This window comes from Elgaria multicarinata, chromosome 5 (assembly GCF_023053635.1).
Source record: "Elgaria multicarinata webbii isolate HBS135686 ecotype San Diego chromosome 5, rElgMul1.1.pri, whole genome shotgun sequence".
NCBI classification, from domain to species: Eukaryota; Metazoa; Chordata; class Lepidosauria; order Squamata; family Anguidae; genus Elgaria; species Elgaria multicarinata.
In genome coordinates, this window is record NC_086175.1 from 68686336 (window position 1) to 68708232 (window position 21897).

Below are 21897 nucleotides of genomic sequence, written 5' to 3' on the forward strand. Positions count from 1 at the left end.
TTATATCACTTTGTAGTTGAATAACAGCTTGTCCTGGGAGAACAACTACTGCTCTCTCCAAATGCTAATCACTTCAAGCACTGCAGTCTTCAAATATAACGGCCCCGGGGTTTCATCCATTTTCAAGGAGTACTTCTGTGTTGGCTAACAAACAGCATTGTAACAAGCAGAGTGCAGAACACAATTGCTTCAGATGACTCAGTGCCCTACAAGACAAAGTGCAGCCTATTCATACAGCCTATTCAGACACACTTTACTCCAGGCCGGTTGACCATGGCCAGATCTACACCAAGCGTGTCCTGGGCCCCAGCAGTTGTCACTACTGTTATAAACCACTTTAAAGCAGTAGTATAGATCCTGCCCATGACTGAGAACCAGACTGAAAGTATATCTCTGGGAGCTAGTGTGAACAGTCAATTTTCACACAGCTAACATAATCTGCGAGGTGTCTGCGGAAATGTCTTTAAAACCATAGCACCTGAGTCGGACCATGGAAGATGAACTTTTCATACAAATTCTGGAGTGCCTGAATCTGACTGTAGATGAGAAGAAGGAATCGTAAAAGACATTACGGCTGGGAACCACCTCTGCAGGCTTGAACGGCTTTTGAGTTTTTGTGTCCCAAACAGTCCTGTGACAAAGGCCGTAGCTAGACCTAAGGTTTATCCCAGGATCATCCCAGGTCCGTCCCTGCCTGAGCACTGGATGCCCTGTGTGGCACTTAGATGAACAGGTTTGACCCCAGCACAATCCTGGGATAAACCTTAGGTCTAGCTACGACCAAAGTACTTTCAAAACTGACTTTCAAAAAATGGTTATTTTAGAGTACTGTACCTGCTATTCAAAGGAAAAGCCCTGCTGCATGCTCAAAGAAACTCTTTCAGTCTCAGACTTTATCATTAGGATGTGTATGCAGAAGTGTGACCGATTCTCACTCATGCTTTAACGGATGACAGTGGGCAGAATCCAATGGGGCGCTTCCGCCCCTGCTGTTTCTATTTCGCATCGTCAACGGTTGTGTCGCACAAGTGTCCCTTGCTGCTTGCGCAGTGGCGCTTCAGCACTGCCAGGCCAACCAGAAAGGAGCCAGAATGCTGATTTCTGGAAGGAGGAAGGTTGGTGGAGCTCACACAAGGGAGCTCTGCCAATCTGCCTCCTTCCAAAAACAAGCATTTCTGCTTATTTTTGGGCTTCCCCTAGGAAGCGCTAAATTTCCCTTGTGTAAATGGTGGGTTCTGTGTGCATAACACAGTCAGCAGGGCCCACCACTTGTGCAATGACATCAGCCCAGGGGGTAAGGATCAGAGGGGGCAGAAGTGCTCCATTGGATACTGCACACCATGTGCAAATTGCTGGATTCCACTCCTCATTATGTTGGGGGCTGTCTTCAGGGTGCCGGATTGGCACTGCCTCCCTCCTCAATCCTGCACTTTCCTTCTCCTGGGGCCCAACACCAAGGAGGGAGCACTGGCATTCTGGATGGCCATCTCATCCCAGAGCCGCCACTGCCGTCTTCCTAGTGGAAGGCAACCAATCACTGGTCACCTTGCATCAGGCTCCGCCCCCAGGTAGGCCCCAGATTAGCCCCGGAGCAACATTACACGTGTTGACATCACTCCCTTGGTAAACCCCCAACTTTTTCAAAATGCACCGTCATGGCGAAACCCCATCGTGGCTGCGATCCTGCACCTGCGTCATCTAACTGACAGGGCACAGATCCACAGCCACCATGGGGCTTTCCCCACATGTAGACAGCCCCTTGGCTTCCAAGCTGCACATTGCAATTAATTCTGAGTTCTCTTAAACATCATGTCAATGGACTTCCACTTGCACAACAGGACTTCCTCCCATGTACTCCACATGCGCTCCCCAATTCTGCTCCAGATAGTCCCCAATCCTCCGGAGCAGATTTGGGGGAACACAAGGTGTGCAAGAGCGGGGAAGGGAATCCGTTCCACCAGTAGTTTCCATTCTGCTGGTGGATGAATAGAATAAGATACAGCCCTATTTTACACCCTGTTACTAAAGAGTGTGGTATGGGATCGCTACTATAGGAGGTGACATAACATATAGTGTTGGGTTTAGAATGGGAAAGTTTGGGTTCACATTGCTCAGCCTAATCTACCTTGCAGGGCTGTTGGGTAGATATATTGGAGAAACCCAAGCATGGTGCTGTGGAGGCTGGTGGCTCCAATTTCGGTGGGGCTGTGAATTCATTCTGGGTTTCAGTCGGAACTAGCCAGAATTCTAAATGAACTATCCTATGCTGAACCCTATCACCAAAATGTGGTAAGCACCTTGGTTAGCTCCTTTAGAGTGGATTTACAACCCACGGAACTAGGAGCCACCAGCCTCCACTGGTATGATGATTCCCTGAGCCCCCTGGGTGAAGGGCAGAATATTAACATAATAATTCCAGCACATTCACTTACCTCAGAACTTGATATCTCAACAGAATTGTGCTGGGATTCAAACCTGCCTTTCAGTCAGTTTCTGGCCAAATTCTCTCAACCACCCTGCAACCACACACAGTTACAACTGGGTCTTTATCGCAGGCCCAAAGCACAGCCTCACAACAATTCTATGAGGTAGGTGAGATTGAGAGAAAATGGCACCTGGGGGCCCTGTGATGTGCACTTCATAGAGGAGCAGGAATTTGAACCACTGTTTGGCACCATTGTACCACACTCGAAAGCCTGCCCTCTTCTTCTTTACAGATCTGTGGAACTGACAGTGTTTCGTCTAGGATATAGGAAAAGCTTTTTGCATGTGTTCAAAGATATGTTTTCCCTTTCTTATTACATTACCCATCCCAGTCATTTACTAAGGTTCTGGAGGGAAAAATCCAAATGAGGTAAACTCAAATTAGGCCTGCTTAGAACCACAGACATCTTGATTCCACTTCCAGTTATGAAATGGAACAGCCCTCCCTCTCTCTCTCTCTCTCTCTCTCTCACACACACACACACACACACACACAGACACACACACACACACAAACACACTTTTTTAAAAACAGAAACTGTTCAGAGAATGTGGTTTCTAAGTAACAAGTGTGGATAAGCAAGATGTTCAAATTTAGGTTCTCTCAGTAGAATATGTTGCTAACCAACAGAACAGCCTTGATGTTACCATTATTTTTCCAGAAGCTTGAAAGCTCTTGGAATGCATTCAGGCAGGCCGTTATATCTGTTCGAGAAAATGCCATACTAAAGGCCATATGTCACATTTCTTTCATGTCCATTGGAGGAGGTGGTGGTGGTGGAGGAGGAGGGAGAAATAACTGTTGGACTCTGTTCATGTGTTCACTGTTGCCAAAAGGTCACATGGATGATTTGTCTTGCACTTTACTAAGAGCTCCATCAGATGAGTGTTTTAGTGCACGCTTGTTACTGGGCACTCACAATCTTCATGGGTTTTTTGCTGGTCCCTCTGATGATGTCGTCTGCCTCCTGCATGCCTCTCCTGCCCCTTCCAGTCTTCTTCACACAAGAAAAAAAAAAACCCAGTAAGTCCGAATTAATTTTTAAAATGGAAGTTGCCGCTATCCCCTGCAGGAGAAGCAGCACGATCAAAACGGCCCATTGAAAGAGCCACAGGCATGTTGTTTACTTCCACTTTCAAAAGAGGATGTAATGAGGGACAAACACACAGGTGGAGAAGCAACGGTAAGGAAACACGATTTCCCCCCGTGTGATGATGCTCTAATACACAACTGGCAGAATTGGGGTTTAGTTGGATATTCCATATGGTTTGAATGCAGTTGTTCTTTTATATGGTCACAAGCATGCTGCTAAATGTCAGTTTATGCAACAAACAAGGCAATAAAGTTCTGATACAGCGGCTTTCTCACCTTTCTTTTGTTGCCCTATGCTATGAGATATTGTCACAGCAGCTTATTATTATTATTATTATTATTATTATTATTATTATTATTTATTTATATAGCACCATCAGTGTACATGGTGCTGTACAGAGTAAAACAGTAAATAGCAAGACCCTGCCGCATAGGCTTACAATCTAATAAAATCATAGTAAAACAATAAGGAGGGGAAGAGAATGCAAACAGGTACAGGGTAGGGTAAGCAGGCACAGGGTAGGGTAAAACTAACAGTAGAAAGTAACAGTAGAAGTCTGCACAACATCAAGTTTTAAAAGCTTTAGGAAAAAGAAAAGTTTTTAGTTGAGCTTTAAAAGCTGCGGTTGAACTTGTAGTTCTCAAATGTTCTGGAAGAGCGTTCCAGGCGTAAGGGGCAGCAGAAGAGAATGGACGAAGCCGAGCAAGGGAAGTAGAGGCCCTTGGGCAGGCGAGAAACATGGCATCAGAGGAGCGAAGAGCACGAGCGGGGCAATAGTGTGAGATGAGAGAGGAGAGATAGGAAGGAGCTAGACCGTGAAAAGCTTTGAAGGTTAACAGGAGAAGTTTATATTGGATTCTGTAGTGAATTGGAAGCCAATGAAGAGATTTCAGAAGCGGAGTAACATGGTCGGAGCGGCGAGCCAAGAAGATGATCTTTGCGGCAGAGTGGTGAACAGAAACCAATGGACTGATGTGAGAAGAAGGAAGGCCAGAGAGAAGAAGGTTGCAGTAGTCCAACCGTGAAATAACCAGCGCATGAACAAGTGTTTTGGCAGAAGAGACAGACAAAAATGATCGAATCCTTGCAATATTATACAGGAAAAATCGACAAGATTTAGCTACTGCCTCAATATGAGCTTGTGGGATGGGTTTAAGGATACCATTCACTTCATTTGCTACTTACTAGCCTCAGAGTTATTTGCTGCTGCTGCTGCAGCTGGGGGCCAAAACAGACATTACTTTCAGTCCATCTCTAGTAGTTCCCCCCCACACTTCCATTTTTACTCTAGAGTAGGTGGGGAGAGAGCAATCCAGGTTCCATGCAGCCTACATTACTTGGAGAAGAAGGTGAAAAGAATACTGAATATTAAATGGAGACTCCTGAATTACAATTACATGGTGCATTTGCAAACATGGAGATTCTCTCATCCATAGCACATGGGAACAAAGCACCCAAATACAGCCTTACATTTACAGGGCAGTTCAATACATGTTTTCTTGGAGGGCTCCATTAGTAAAAGAGGTAACAATGCAAAACTATACATGTGCAGGCAGAAAAAGTCCTACAACTCCCAGCATCGGTGGCTGGGGAATGCTAGGATTTGTATGGATTTTAAATATTTATTTATTTTTATTTATTCATTCATTTTGTCTTAACATGCATAGGAGTGTGCCCTAAATGTGTTTAAGATTACAGGCTTTGTGTCCAATATTTGATTAGCAGTTTCAGTATCAAAATGACAGCATACTGTATTATTCTGGCTATCCAGATGGTGCCTAAAGTTTATTTTTAAAAAGTATTTACAATCAAAACCATATATAAAATTAATGAACATGCCATGGTCACTTATATTTCTAAGAGATGGTAGAATGTAGAATAGTACGTACATGTATGAATGAAATAATTCAAAGCTCCAATGTCCAAAGTCATTTCGCAGAGAGTTTTGAATATTTTGACTTGCTGGATGATACTATTGATAAGGAAAGGACCTGAGCATTTGGCATGGTGAGGAATCGAAGCTTCTTTCCTGTCCAATAGCACGTTAATATTGTTAACTATTTCATTATATGAGACAGACAGACAGACAGACAGACAGTCTTACAAGGCTGGAGAAACACATTAGCATCTACCGGAGCAGATAACATCAGTGAAGGATAGTGGCTGTGAATCTACTCTGGGTTTCAGTCATAACTCTAAAGGAGCTGTCCAAGATTCTGAACCTATATTGTGGAGGTAGGTTTCAGCACCTTAGATCGCTCTTTTTGAATTCTGGCTGGTTATGACTGAAACCCAGAATGGATTAACGTCCCACTGAAATCAGAGCCACCAGCCTTCACTGAATAACATTCTGCAAACGCCCTTCGCTTTATTGGGATGTGTAATACCGCACTGCGACACTAGAGGGCAGGCAAGCGTCATCGGTGTTCACCGAAAACACCATGAAGGTTGCTATAGGTAACTGCCTTACGGAATGAGCCTGGATTTGGTGAGATGGTGGGGATGTGTAGTTGGCTGGAGATCCTTTTGATATGCTAAGATGGTCCAAGTTCTGTGATAAGGTCAGGCAAGGAAACGCCCGTAGCAGCAAACTGACTTGCCTAGCCAGTGGAATTTTAAGATGTTTTTATAATGTTTTAGGATGTTTTTTAGGAAGTTTTTAACAATGTATATTATGTTTTAATTCAGTTTTATGTATTTTATCATTTATTGTTGTTCCCCGCCTCGATCAGAATGGAGAGCAGGGTAAGAAATAAATTTATTATTATTATTATTATTACCGTATTTCTTCGATTGTAAGACACCATCGATTGTAAGACACACACTAATTTCAGTACCACCAACAGAAAAAAAAACCTAAGACACACCTGTGATTCTAAGACGCACCCCATTTTTAGAGATGTTTATATGGGGAAAAAAGTGTGTCTTAGAATCGAAGAAATAGGGTATTAAGGAAAGTGCCGTCTGCACATATATCTGTCGCCAGCACTAGTACAGTATGAGCAGCTGAGGCAGGGCAGGAGCTTCCGTGGTGGCTCCAATTTCATGTGAATCCATTCTGGGTTTCAGTCAGAACCAGCCAGAACTCTAAAAGAGCTGTCCAAGGTGCTTAATCCGTTTTGCAGTTCAGCACTTTTGAATAGCTCCTTTGGAGTTCTGGCTGGTTCTAACTGAAGCCCAGAATGGATTCATGGCCCCACCAAAATCAGAGCCACCCGCCTCCACTATCTTCCCTCCTTCCATTTCATGTATGAAAGACCACGTTTCAGAACAGTCCACAATCAACAATCTGAAATGCATGCAGCAGCCCTTGCTATAAATCAAGGTTTTAGGAGCATTTCTATAAACATGTGCTATAAAGCAGAGGATATTCCATAAATGTGCTATGAAATATTTTAAAACTTCCCTCTTCTGATGGTTATATATTATTAGCACAAGAAATTAACAACTAGGTTAGAACAAATTGGGGGGGGGCGGACAGGGCTTACTTCTTGGTTGGAAGGATACCTTAAATCCAGCATGGCCACGTTGCAGCCCAAAACAACCAGAGAGCACCAGGTTGTTGGGAAAGTCTGCTTTAAATGGCTGTGATCCTTGGCCACTAGCAACCGGCAACACCACCTTGACAGTGCAATCCTATCTTATACAGGTCTCCTCAAAAGTAAGACCCTTCAAATTCAGTTTGGCTTACTCCCAGGTAAGTGGGGATAGGATTGCAGCCTAGAGGCACAAGCCTATGTCTCTTTAGATAGAAAAAAATGTCCCACAATTCTCAACGTTTCCCAGCCAGCCATGGCTGCCTGGGGAATGCTGGGAGTTATAAGACCTTTTTCTGTCTATAAACAGGCAAAAGAATTTCACCCCAAGTTTGTTTTTCCCCACTTACTAGCAATTGCAACCAGAATCCGGAGTATAACTCAGAACTGAGAGTGAAGAGTAGCTCCGCTTGACTCATGGGGGATCTCTGGATCTCCAACTGGACAACCTCTGTCAAAAGCGGCCTTCGCCAGCCAGGTGGTCCAGATGATTTGGACCTAACTCTCACCTGCCCCAGCCAATTCTGCGAATTATAGTCCAAAACAGCTGGAAGGCACAAGTTTGGGGAAGACCTACCAATCCTGTTGCTTTGCCCTCATCCTAGCTAACACCTTTTTTGCGACCCTCAAACACATGCTTGGTAATGCCATGAACTCTTATATGTAAAGTACCTATTTTGCTCCATGTTACGTTTTGGGCTAGAATCTCCTGTGCACAAATTAAATGACAGATCTTCTCCTTCCATGCCTTGCATCTTCCACTTGACCCCACGGGAACCTCTTCCTTTGCCCTCACAGAAAACACAGCCCAAGCACCCTACGCAACTTTGGTCTCTGTGCTACAGGCAAGAAGGGCTGTGTGCTCCATTCTGCTGCTAGGCAGGGACAGGGAGACCTGCAGACTGTAGTCATGACTCAGGAACATCCAGCGGTCATCATGGTGGATGCCAACAGTGACTCGGAGGAAATGTCCAGTCTCTCGGAGGCAGGTGAGTGGAAGGTAGATTTCCCCTGGGCATACCTACCCCCTATCCCCTTGCAAGCACCCCCAAAGCTGAGGAGACTTAAGAACAGCAGCAGCAGGAAAGACTCCCACCTGCTCACCACTGACGATTCACATAGAAAGCCTCACCAGATCAGCTAGGCAGCCAATCAGCTAGCCCAGGCGTGCCTGGTTAGGGAATGCTGGAGTTGTAGCTTCATCACACCTCCCGTACTCCAACGCATCTGGTGGGCACCAGGTTGGGGAAGGCTGCCTTTTAGAAGAAGCCACCTTTTCAGTACCCAGTCCTCTAGCCTGTCCCTTGAATTCACCAAATGACATACTCGGCGTGTGTGTGTGTATGTGTATGCAATACATATGAAAAACAGTGCCTTCTGCGGTGATGATGAGTACAGGTATGGAACTGCCTTCAGTCCCTCACACTGCAAAGATGGCCTCACTCAAGAGCATGTCCGGCAAGGAACATTTCCAGCCTGACAAAAATGAGATGAAATGTTCGCCTTCTGCCTTGCTTTCTTTACTAAGCAAAGTACGGTCCAGACAAATTGTGTAAGGCCATATGCAGCCTGTTAGTATCTAGGGCGGGAATGGCTATTCTTGGAGGTGAGGGCATAATTTTCTTAACATACTAGTTCATGGGCCAGAATAATCCGACCTACTCATAATATCTGCAGGCTCTCTGACAGGAATAGACCCTGGCTCCCTCCAAACAACAACTCCCATCAGCTCCAGCCAGCATGACCAATTATCAGGGGTGATGGGGTTTGTAGTCCAAAACACCTAGAGGTGCCAAGTTGCTTAAGGATGACATGCGTCCTATAACTGCAAGCATTCCCCAGCTAGCTGTACTGGCTTCAAAATGCTGGGAATGTAGGACCTTGTTCTGTCTAAACCTGCACAGGATTGTGCCCTAATTGATTCTTTTCCTTACAAGTCAAACTGTGAACAATACTTTTCATCATGCTGGTTAAATGTTGGTAGACCCACCAGGGCTGCTCTTCCCAATAAAGTGTCTTCATGGGCTACATCAACTGGCCCGAAGTCCTCATTTATGGTATTGGTTGAATGTGCTCTCTTAGTATACCTGTACTACCATTTAGTACATAAATACTAAATAAAAACAAATACAATCCTTCCCAGACCATTGAGCATTGCCATAGCATGATCCAGGGAGGATTCCAAGGATTGTTACCCAACCGTACCCTGATCTGTTTCTCTCTCTCTCTCTCTCTCTCTCTCTCTCTCTCTCTCTCTCTCTCTCTCTCTCTCTCTCTCTCTCTCTTTCAGCACTGACATTCAAGGGTGGAAGTCTTCCTGCTATCATTTCTGTCAGTTCTCTGGAAGAAATGCCTCCTGGAAGTCCCCAAAGGCCAAACATAAGTAATGGTGTTTTCAAAAACAACTTAGAAAGTTATGAAAATGTTGACCCAGTGAGCGGCTGCTGTGAAAAAGGAAATTCCATGATAGGTATAATTAGGAAAGGAATTTCAACATGAAATTGCCAAGATTAAACTCCCCTTATACAAATTTATGGTGTGACCATACTTAGAGTACTAGGTAGAGTTCTGGTCACTGGACCTAAAAAGGATATTGTAGAGATGGGAAAAGGGCAGGAAAGGGCAGCGACAATGATCAAGCTTCCCTGTGAGGTTACAACAGCTGGGATTGTTTAGCTTGGAAAGAAGATGAGTAAGGGGAGACATGGTAGGAGACAGGATAGAAGTGTACGAATTCATGCATGGTGTGAATACATTTTTCTCTCTCTCTCATAATACTAGAACCCAGTGGGGTCATCCCATGAAACTGCTTGGTGGGAGATTCAGGACAGATAAAAGGAAACACTTCTTCATGCAGCACATAGTTAAACTATGATGTTACTAAGGTCTAACTCCTTCTCCTGTACCATTTTGTGAACTTTATAAAAGGGCTGTTTTATTTCATTTGCAGATGGTTCATTGTTTGTTTGTTTGTTTGTTTGTTTGTGGTAGAACAATCACCAGCCACACCTTTCAAGCAGAGAATGCTTTGCTAGCTCCTTATACAGTAAAGAGCTATTGTTAGCACAGCTGCTTCTGCCCCTTTTAGCAAAACCGCCACCATTTCACAAACATGCTAATCCATTTAATACTAAGTTTTAAGGTTTGGCACCTTGCATATTGGGGCATTTGCCAGGGTCCACATGCCTCAACAGGGCCTACCTTCGCTAATACTTTGCCTGTGCCCTGCAGCAGATTTCCTGGGATCCTTGGCAGCCATACAGTCACAGAGGCCAGCCTCCTACTCTGGCTTGCAGAACTGGCCAAGCTGATGTCCTCTAGATGTTTTGGATTTCAACTCTCATCTGGAAGGCACCAGCTTGTAGTGGATGGACAAGTTGAGGTTCTCCAGATGTATTTTAGGCTACACCTCCCATCATTCCACTATTGGCTATGCTGGTTAGGGCTGATGGGAGTTGTAGGTGAAAATATATGGCCCACAGATTGCCCACTCCTGGCCTACATGAAACTACGCTTTCCCCATTTTCAGTTCCTTGCTTTTGACAACAAGTGAAATCCACCAAGATCTGCAGCAAGACATACCTCCAGCTATATTCTGTAAAGCAGCCTTCCCCAACATGGCACCTTCCAGATGTGTTGGAACTGGGAGCTGTAGTATGACACATCTGGAGGGCACCAGTTGGAGGAGGCTGCTGTGAAGCAAAGCCTGGATACAATGCTACGTAAACTATTGGATATACTTTGATAGGGGATGGGGGTCGCACAAAGAAAAAAAAATTCAAGTGTTAGACCTGATGCTCTTAATCTCTTTCTATCTATCTCCCCCTCAGTGATATCGTTCAGGGATAGTCCTGACATGCTTTCTCTGGGTTCTGTAGAAGAAGTTAGTCCCTCAACCATGCCAAGGTCAAACAGAGGTAATTGTGGCTTCAGGAGGAATGAAATGCATGTTGGTGTTCTGAGTATGGTTAAGTGGTCAGAATCTGAGTGAGTTATTTATTCATATATTCCTTAGATTTGTATCCCACTCTTGGGTTGAGCTCAAAGTGTGGCCTTCACAGCAACCCTAAAGGTTGCCCAAGGCCACACCGTGCCATAGCTATCTTCTACAAAAACTGGATGTGTAGGCTATTCATTTTAATTTCTCTCTCTCTCTCCTCTCACACATTTAGCTGTATCACTGGGAGACTCTAGCTCTGATCATGTGATTTCTGTAAGTTCCATAGAAGAATTCAACACTCCCAAGTCAAGCAAAGGTAACATATCTTTTTCAAGAGGAATTAAATCCATTGTGTTTGACATTTTGTTCTGCCTCAATGTACATTGTTTCTACTTCAAGAACTGTCCATTCACCCCAGCCCCCACCCACAGTATTTATACTTCGTTGCAAGTCTGCATTCCCCCTACCCGCCCCCTCAGTAAAACTGACAGGCTTTGGGGCCGGGGTGGGTGGGGGGAATCACGTCCTTGATCCTTCTTCGTGCCCTGAACAAAACTAACCCAATGCCAGCCCCACTATGAGCCAGAGTGAAGCAGCTGCCTCAGGTAATTGCTTTTGAGTGTCGTGAAATAGAAGCATTTTGTTCATTATTTCATTTATTGTTATTGTATTTTTTAATTTTAATTTTACTGATATGAAACGGGAATGGTACTTATGGGATTTACTTATTTATTTATGTCTCAGGCACAAAACAAACTTGGCTGGCTATACACCTTGGGAACTATACACCTTGAACTTGCTGGCCCTGCTAACACCCTGATTCTAGGAGACAGTGAAATAATACCTTCATTTGAAGCCAAAGCCTCGCTCCCTTCATCCTTCAGCCAGTGGAGCCTACACACCACTGATGCAGGGGATGCAAGAATGCAGCACCAGCACTTTTTTGTATGCCCGGATGCCGGCATCATCTGCAACAAACACACCCCGGGCTTCCCTGTTCCCTCTGAGCTTCACTGCAATATTCATAGTAGCTGGAGGGAAATGAATTTTCCCAACAACAATATCGTGCTCCCTGTTGCAATGCAAATATTTAGGGATGGGTTGGTCTTGAATGGTCTTAACAAAACACTATTAACTTTACCAAAGAGCTGCTCTTGGTGGAGATGAAAACTGCTAGAACTATTTTGTTGATATGGATCAACAGAACTGCCCGCATTTTTGGACTCTCCTTGGGGGACTGTCATGATGAGTGCCTGCACTTCAAAATTTGCCAGTGCAGCACTGCTAAAACAGCACAGCTAACACCCATCCCATTCTAGTATCAATGTCCTCTGATGTGAACCTATTTGTGATGTAATCTGGGAAACTGTTTCCACGCACTAAAAAGAACTTTCAGACGTTTCTGGTGCAACGTGCGCTATATGTGTTGCTAATGTGGGATGGTATATGGAAGAAAAATCAGATGGGGAGCTTTTCTACATGAGCCATTTATTGTGTACTCTTCATTCCCTACTCGCAGTTGGTTACAGGTTCTTTAAATGAGGTCGTGATCCTCCAGTTTTGCTTCTGTTTGTAAATAACACTATCTGTGAAGTTTGGAGGGGTTTAGAGCAGGGAAAATGGGGTATTATTTCTGATGGCAGAAAGAAGATGCTGTTTCTAACTGTGTATTTGCACTATTCTGCTATATCACAGTACCATCTAGATGTTACGTAGTAGAAAAGCAAAAGTTCTTTGTGTAGAGTTCAGATCTCAAGTCTGCAATGAAACGAAAAGTAAGATGCAGCAGATTAACATCATTGTGTAGAAAAGCCCATATACTCTAGCCAATGTAGATTTACATTTGAATTATAGATCAATTTGATCACCTGTGAAAAATTCCCTCCACAGAAAACATTTTATATGAAGTAAAGTGTAATGAGAGAAGTATTGAAGGTAAGATATTACTATTCCTTGGTACTGGTGCCACAATTACTGTTACTGTATACTACTAATACTACTAAAAATAACTATTAGCAGGACTTTAATGTTTAGTCAGTTAATCTATTTGACTAAAAAGTTGCCCATCAATTAATTGGGTAACAAGTTTGTTTGTTTGTTTGTTTAATTTTTTTAATCATTTTTAATACAAATTTGTAAACAAATTATGAGGAGCAAGCAACATTATAGGGTAGGGGGCGGGAACCTCCCTGTCTCTTTGGCTCAGGAGGAAGTGCCTCTTTTAAGGTGATGTATTCCTATGTAAAAAAAACAAAAACAAATATTTTATTTATTTTTCAGAATTATTGTTCTTGTTCACATCCAGACAAGACGATTAATAAGAAGTTAAAAATGATATGGTTGTTCAACTAAAATTTACTTAATCTAGTGATTTATTATTGTTGTTATTGTTATTATTGCTGTTAATTTATTGAAGCATTTAGCCCAAAGGCTACTAATCCATCAGTCCAAAACAGCAATGGCATTTCATATATGGAAGCAAGCGTCCATTCACAAATCTGTTTACTAGGTCAAGACATGTGTGTGAAAGATTCCTTGCTTGCATTTCCAGTTATAGCAATCAAGACTATAATGGATTTGAACCATGTGTGAAGCACCAAATGATCATTGCTATAAGGTTTCACAGACAACCAATCACCTGTATGTGGGTGGTATGGAGGTATTAAATATTCTGTGCTTGCCCACTTCCTCTTCCTCTACCCCACATCAAAGCTAAAAGCACCAACAACTTTTTGGCAAGGAAGGGCACAGATCCATACACACAACTCCCTGCTGTGCACAAAGATCTCTAGATTGGGCCAACTTTATCATAATGCATTGCAGGGAGGAGAATCCTAGAGTTCTTTTGATGAAGCAAATTATGTCAGTTCAACTGCAATTAATTTTTTGCTTAAAATTATTATTATTGTTTCTAAAGCATTGTACTACATTATAGATAGATAGATGCATTGTTTGCCAAGTTTCAAGGCAATTACTATGGAGGGGAGCTAGCACTGAAAAACAGATTATGTACAGACTGTCTGAACCCACAATTAATGAGTGTCATCACATGGGGGGAAATGGTGTTTGCTTACCGTCGCTTCTCCACCTGTGCGTTTGTCCCTCATTACGTGCACATGGCCCATTCAGTGGGCCGTTTTGATCCTGCTGCTTCTCCTGCACACAGCAGGAGATAGCGACAACTTTCGTCTTTAAAAATAAGTCAGACTTACTGGGGTGTTCTTTTGTTGCACGAAGAAGGCTAGAAGGGGTGGGAGGCACGCGGGAGGAAAACATCAGCATGAGAGGGAACCATGAAAATCCATGAGTGCCCAGTAATGAGCGTGCAATAAAACACTCATCTGATGGAGCTCAATGAGACAGGATCTGTGTCCATTCCATGTCTAGTTCACTACTTCAAAACGATCTCAAGTTGTAGAACCCAAAGTAAAACAAATTTGATAATTGATTGTCAGCATGGACCCTTAGCCCAGTGAGCTCCAGATGTGTTGGACTACAACCCCTATTGTCCCCACTGGCCAGTCTGGCTGAGGATGATGGGAGTTGTAGTCTAACACATTCTGGAAGGTGCGAGGTTGGGGAAGACCAATGGTTTGACTCAGTGTTTGTGTACAAAGAACTATGATTATCAGGCATGGACCATGGAAATGAGTGTTTTCACTTCATAAGAAAAATGCTATTATTAGGTAAGGAAAGGTAATTCTCCTTGGGGGTGGGAAATTTTACATAATTCTTGAAATGTTTTTGTATATGTAAGTCATGTCCCTTCTCCATGGCTAGTTGTTTTTACTCTTATATGATCTGTGTGACAAGAAAATATTACATATGATTAAATTGAAATTATAGAGAAATCTATAATGATTTAAATGTTTTCTTATATATCTGATCTATTTTACATATTTTATCATTTAATATTTGAACAACTAATAAACAGTGCTTTTTTTAAAAGAAAAAAGAAAAAAACAGTAATCTGTCGCAGTATATTCCAAAGGCAAACACTGTGTAAGATAACATTCTTTTCTGCTTTGTAGAAATTTGCATATGCTGTGGAGGACTTGAGATTCATACTAATCATCCTTTATTTCATGGAGGAATATGTGCTCCATGCACAGTGAGTAACTGATAGGGCTGTCCATCCTTAAAACAAATTAAAGCACTACATGTGCATTTATTCAGCTAAACATACATACATTCCCTTTAAAAAAAATCAGACAGAACAAAACAAAGCTGATCTTTAAATGCTGAAAACTATTCTGGGTAAGTCTTGGGGGGGGGAGTTTGTGATGTCACTGGTGTCAGCCACTCAGTACTGTGCATAGCTGGTTTCTGTCACGCTCAGGCAGAACTGTTTTCCCCTGTGTTTGACCTGGGAGAGAAGAAGGTACATCTGAACAAAATGCAGGCTCAGATTATGTACTTCTCTATGCATGCTATGATGCATCAGACTTCAAGCCCAAAGTCACATCCTCCAATCTGCAAGCTTTTCACTTAGTAGAATGTAAGCCTATGCGGCAGGGTCTTGCTATTTACTGTTTTACGCTGTACAGCACCATGTACATTGATGGTGCTATATAAATAAATAAATAAATAAATAAATAAATAAATAAATAAATAAATAATAATAATTAATCTGAGATATGTTGAGGGTGTATGTTCCTTAATGGTAAAAGGACCCCAAAACCATTCGCTGCTTCATTGTACTTCACATGTTCCAAGGACCTGGCCTATATTAAAAGCATCCAAACCAAGGATTTTAAAGCTTGCAAAGTCAGTGGTGGTAATACTAATAGCAACAGTATTTTCCTTTGGTGATGTTCACCATTCATGACCTATTTGTTCTATGTCAGATCAGCTGTCAGCTTCCTAGTCTGAGAAACTGGATGGTAGATATAAGATCTACCAAGAGTAAAGTATCATAATCACTAGAAGAGTAAACAAAAAACAAAAAACTATTTCTCTCAATATTTTTCAGACATTACAAACGATTAAGTGAAATGCAAGCATAAACAAAATCATAACATATTTTGGTCCACAAATATCTGAAAACAGGAGATTACTTTTTTTAAAAGAAAAGATTATGAAACGTATTGGAGAAAAAGACAACGTTGTATTGTCTGTTTGTCCTGCTTACTAAAGCAAAAATACAGCTGATTCAGCAGTGTACGAAAGCCTATATGGAATATGGGGATAATAGGAATACTAGCCTACTTTAAAGGGCTGTTTCAAGATTCACTGAGCTACTGCATGGAATGAGCTCTGAATACTTGAAATGCTAAATATTACTATGAACTAATGACAGCTCTCTCGCTCTCTCTGATGTGTGTGCGTTTTTGACTTGCTTTTTAAGGAAAAGTTTTTGGAGAGATTCTTCCTCTGTGATGATGACGGCTCCCAGGCTGACTGTACAATCTGCTGCTGGGGCAAATCTCTAATTATTTGTGATGACCCCAAATGTCACAGGTGACTGAAACCCAAAAGCTGGAACTAAATGTCTGGGAGGCTACCAAGTTTGACGTGGGTGGGGAGGGTGTCTTTGGGTGCTTCCAGATGGAGGGGGCTTAGCACTAACTATCAGAAGGCTTTGTGCAGCAATCCCGTCGTCTTCTTTTCCTTAACAAATTTTCTGCAGCAAGGAAAGAGGTGGGAGAAGCAGTGGGAAAATATGGGAGGGTTTGAGTGAACAGCAATTACACCAGGGACCTCCCACCATCACCACCCCCCACCACCCTCGTCAAATGATGTGGATGAGGGAAGGCAATAGCACAGCCCCAAAGGTGGACTGCTTTCACTGTAGTGACACGAACGCTAAAGCAGTGCTGTAAGCTTTGCCATTGACAAGTCCCTGATTCATGCTAATAGAACTGACGTATTTTTTTACAAAGCTACTTCAAGAGACAGCACAAGAGATCTGTTGAAACAAATATATTTCTGGAAGAATGATTTTCAGGATAAAATACAACCGTATTCCATGAAGTTTTGCTTTTACTTGGTGTTTTCTCTCTCTCTCTGCTTACAGATGAGGCTTTTGTTGCAGCATTGGCCTACCTCTACAGAATTTTGTGGGGGGGGGGGTGTTCTAGACGACATTGTCTTCTACTCATAATCTTCCTGTGTTTTCCCACCACTTCTTCCATCTCTTTCTTTACTGAGGAAAATCTGTAAAGGAAAAAAAGACTGAATTGCTGGACAACACCATTCTTGATGGGTAGCACTAGGAGCCCTCGTCTGGAATCAGCCTCACATTCACTGGGCCAGTTCACACGATCATGGAGGAAATAAGCCACGGGTGGCTTATCTACACCCACACATGCCAGTCACAGGCAGGAGGGATTGGCATAATTATCTTCAGCAGCATGGCTTGCTGTGTCGTGCAAATCCAGGCAGGATAGCTTATTGCCCTGGGTAACAAGTCACCCAGAATCCATGGGTTCTTGTAGGGGTCTGAGTGGCTTGTTGCCCATGGCAACAAGCCACCCTCGCCAGATTCGCATAATTCAACAAGGGTAATTATGCTAATAAGGTATGCAAGTGGGTTGCATCATGACTTATTTCCCCCTATGTGATTGTGCAAACTCGGTCAGTCACTCCTTTCTCTCTTGTTTGTATATAGTAAACATCATTTCCCTCCTTATCTTTGTTCATGATGGTGTTTTCATTCACAATGTAAGTTTTAATACTTTTATATCTTTATTGGGTTTACACTATATTGTACATTGGGTTTACACTATAGCCTGGCATCTACACTATATTATTTAAGACGCCAGGTGAAGACCTTTTTATTCTCTCAGCATTTTAACAGTCTATAAATTTAATTTTAACTTTGCTGTTTTAAATTTGTATTTTAAATTTGTATTTCTGCACTGCTGCTGGTTTTATCCTGGCTGTGCTTTTATACTGTATTTTATATCACGTTTTTATACTGTTTGTTTTATACTTTTAATGGTTTTAAATTTTGTGAACCGTCCAGGGAAATGATAGATAGATAATCCCTGAAACACATTTCCAGGTGTAAGAGCACAAGCACAAGAGTTCCAAGTTTGCTGTGGTAGATCATGAGATCTTAACACAAATGTCATTTTGAGACTGGATGTTTTCTGTGCTCATTAAAACTGAGCCAGCCTGAGCATGTGGAGTCAATCGCTGCTGCCTGCACCAGTACTTGGGGCTGGATTGGGTTCCAGTGGCTCTGTAAAGAAAAGGGGTGTAAGGCCATACTACACAAATTTCAGGAATTACTGTGATGCAAAGGTGTATTCTGTAGCTAATAGGATCCTCCTTCAGAGGAGGGCAACCAGGATGATCAGGGGTCTGGAAACAAAGCCCTATGAAGAGAGACTGAAAGAACTGAACATGTTTAGCCTGGAGAAGAGAAGATTGAGGGAAAACATCACAGCACTCTTCAAAGACTTAAAAGGTTGTCACACAGAGGAGGGCCAGGATCTCTTCTCGATCCTCCCAGAGTGCAGGACACGGAATAACAGGCTCAAGTTAAAGGAAGCTAGATTCCAGCTGGACATCAGGAAAAACTTCCTGACTGTTAGAGCAGTACGACAATGGAATCAGTTACCTAGGGAGGTTGTGGGCTCTCCCACACTAGAAGCCTTCAAGAGGCAGCTGGACAACCATCTGTCAGGGATGCTTTAGGATGGATTCCTGCATTGAGCAGGGGGTTGGACTCGATGGCCTTGTAGGCCCCTTCCAACTCTGCTATTCTATGATTCTATGTAGCAACTCAGTTAAATGCCCTGTTGCCCATCTCGCTGTGCACCAAGCTTTGGACACAAACTTACAAATCCTCTTCATCTAATTCAATTTTGCCTGATTTGGTCCTTAGGAAGGACATATTCAGACACTACAGGGAAGTGAGAGTGCAACCAACTCATGCTTCCTCTTTTGTACTTCTGGTATAATAACAAAATAGGAACAAACAAGATTATTTCCCTTGCAGTAAAATGTGGGAGTTCTTCCCATGACAGGAGCATGTGCTGCTTTCAGACGCACGGCTTCCTAATGTGGGGGTTACACTAGAGATGTTTCCACCCACCCCTTTTGCATAATATCCAGTGTCATGGTCCTTTGTGAAATGGTAGGCAAGTTATCTGCATTTATCGTGAAAGTTTTGAAAGAAAAATAGTGGTTCGTGCCTTCAAAAAAATCTCCTTTTAAATTTATTTAGGTGTTTTTGTGAAGAATGTGTGGACACCCTTGTGCATCCTGGGAGTTCAGAGGAAATCAAACAAACAAATCCCTGGATATGCTTCATGTGTGTGCCATGGGATATAAATGGATTACTAAAGAGGAAGACAAAATGGCGTGCAGAACTGAAGCGCTTCTATGATCAGGAGTCTGTAAGGGAAAGTTCAGTTGACTTCTATGAATGTAAAAAATTAAAAAGCTTGCTTATCCTTACACATTAGCTGGTATGTTTTCTACAGAATGTACTGCACAGAGTCTTGTGGCACCTTAAAGACTAACAAATGTATTTTGACGTACGCTCTTGTGGATACTGTCCATCAGTTGCAGGGCCCCTGAGTATGTGCTCCATTTCCAGTAGGTGGCAGCAAAGCTTTTTCTGCTGACGTGATTCAAAGAACACGGTTGTTTGCAAAAAAAATTGACATTTTTAAAAAGTGTAATTATTGAATGTTTTACTTCTCCCGGTACAAATCAAAATCCATCTATATTCCACACACATACACAAACACACACTACTCCCCATCCCATTGCCAGCCAAAAGCAGTTTCTGTAACCAAACAGGTATTACCAGAACAGACATAATCCTAAAGATGTCTTACTAGCCCCTGTGGAGCAGCATAAACCTGCACGAACTACCCACATGATTAAACATGCACTATGATTGGAAAGTGGACCTGCCAGTCACTCAACCAACCAACCAACTGTACAGAGAAATAAACTAAAAGATGCTAGTTGGAGAGACACACTGTCTACCTTTCTGAAGCAGAATTGTGAACACAATTGTGAACAGGGTCCAGCTTCAGTTCTGGTCACTTCAGAAGGAAGCCCATTTCACCTCAGGAAGTACTAGAAACTATCCAAAGGAGCCCAATTCAGTTCAGGCTTCAGCCGAATCTGATGCACGCCCCTAATATAGAGCTCCATCACACCAGCATTTTATCGCATTCTCATCCTGCCTGGTTTTCTGTTTTGAAATGTGATACTCAAATGACGTTGTGCCTGTACTGCAGTCACTTCGCCTCTTCCCCTCCATTTTCAGTCTTTTTCTAGGGTGGAGAAAGTGTGATATATTTTCTCCACTCAAAATAAAAATGCCCTTCTGTCCCCGGGTATTGCTGTACTCACGCTATGTTGTTTTTGTTGGGAGTAGTTCTCCTCCAGCTTGCTGAGTCTGTCAGTCAAACGAACGGTCTTGTGTTGAGCTGGTCGAACAGACTTTTGCTGCTCCAACCAATTGGAGCAGCAATTTGAAAAGTCTTCTTATACACATGTAAATATGTCTAATAACAAAAATCATATAATACTTTAAAAAAAAATCCACGTGGCTTGTAATTATTGTTGTTATTGGATAAATTGGGTAGGGTGACCAAGTGTCAGGATTTCCCCGGATTTGTCCTGGTTTTTGTTCTTTCCATGGTGTCAGGGGGGATTTTCTATCATTTTCAATAATGTCCTGGAATGACACACCTTCCTCTTTAAGGCTGCCATTAGCATGGCAGGAGGGAATGACATGCTTTCTTGAGGCACGTCATTCCCCCACCAATGGGGGAAGCAATTGAGGTCTTAAAGGGGAAAGTGGGTCATTTGTGGACATTATAGAAAAGGCCCCAATTGGAGTGGATGGTGGTGGTGCAGAATGAAATCATTTCCCCTCCTCCACTCCAATCGGGTTCTTTAAGGTGGCGGGGGAATAACGTACTTTCTGCAGGACTCAGAAAGCTGCTTCCCCACACACACACTAGGTGTCCTCTTTTTTGGTTTCCCAAATATGGTCACCCTAAAATTGGGGAATAAAACAAACGAAGCACATTGTGCAAACATGTCTTTTTTACTGTTTGTGTCAGAACGCTGATTGGATCTATCCACTATTGTCCCCATGGGAGAGAAAACCAATCCACGTGCTCTCCCTCTTTGACGATATCACACCAGGTAAGCAAGTGGGAAATACAGGCTTGCAAGCAAATGTATTTTCCCTTCGCCTATGGTCTGTGGCCTAGTACATTTGCTTGGGCCATCAGGAGATATTTGCTTTGCAAAGACATAAGAACATAAGAAAAGCCTTGCTGGATCCATCTAGTCCAGCATTCTCTACACACAGTGGCCAACCAGAGAGAACCGCCCAGAGAGCTCCAGCTATTGGGCGGTATAGAAATGTAATAAATAAATAAATAAATAAACCCACAAGCAGGGCATGAGTATCAGAGCACCCTCCTGCCATAGGCATGTACAGCACATTTCGTTAGGGTGTGCACCCAAGGGATTTTTTTTTTAAAGACAAACATTTATTGAATACTCAGTCATAAAGGACATTATTTTTATTCATTTATTTATTTATTAAACACTGTAGACACTGATGCCCTACTCTGTGTTTGGCTTGCCAGACTACAGGAAGGCCATTGCAGGTGAGGGGCGAATGAGGAGATCCAACTCAAGCCCCGGCATTGGTGGGGCTTTGTGGTGATATTGGCCAGAGGAGGGGCTTATGAGGTGATATTAGCAAGTGGGGGCCCTCCTCCTGGCCTCTTTGAAGTACAGCTCCCAGCAGAGGCTCCCAGTAGAGTGATTCATTTTCACTCCTGCTGCTGGGAGTAATGGTGCTCTCTTGGAGGCAGCGGTTCTTCGGCGTGGAGGCAGAGCAGCTGGAGGA

At 42.8% G+C, this 21897-nt stretch overlaps 1 protein-coding gene across 1 annotated transcript in view; it reads left to right on the forward strand.

The window, feature by feature from the left end:
- Nucleotides 1-490: 490 nt before the first annotated feature.
- The window catches only part of DNMT3L (DNA methyltransferase 3 like), a 38758-nt gene continuing 17351 nt past the window's right edge, over nt 491-21897 (forward strand). The window contains exons 1-8 of the mRNA XM_063127692.1: nt 491-558; nt 7913-8103; nt 10945-11031; nt 11287-11370; nt 15086-15165; nt 16402-16514; nt 19231-19402; nt 21095-21179. Of these exons, the coding sequence (XP_062983762.1) occupies nt 491-558; nt 7913-8103; nt 10945-11031; nt 11287-11370; nt 15086-15165; nt 16402-16514; nt 19231-19402; nt 21095-21179 (880 nt within the window). The remainder of the gene's footprint in view (nt 559-7912; nt 8104-10944; nt 11032-11286; nt 11371-15085; nt 15166-16401; nt 16515-19230; nt 19403-21094; nt 21180-21897) is intronic.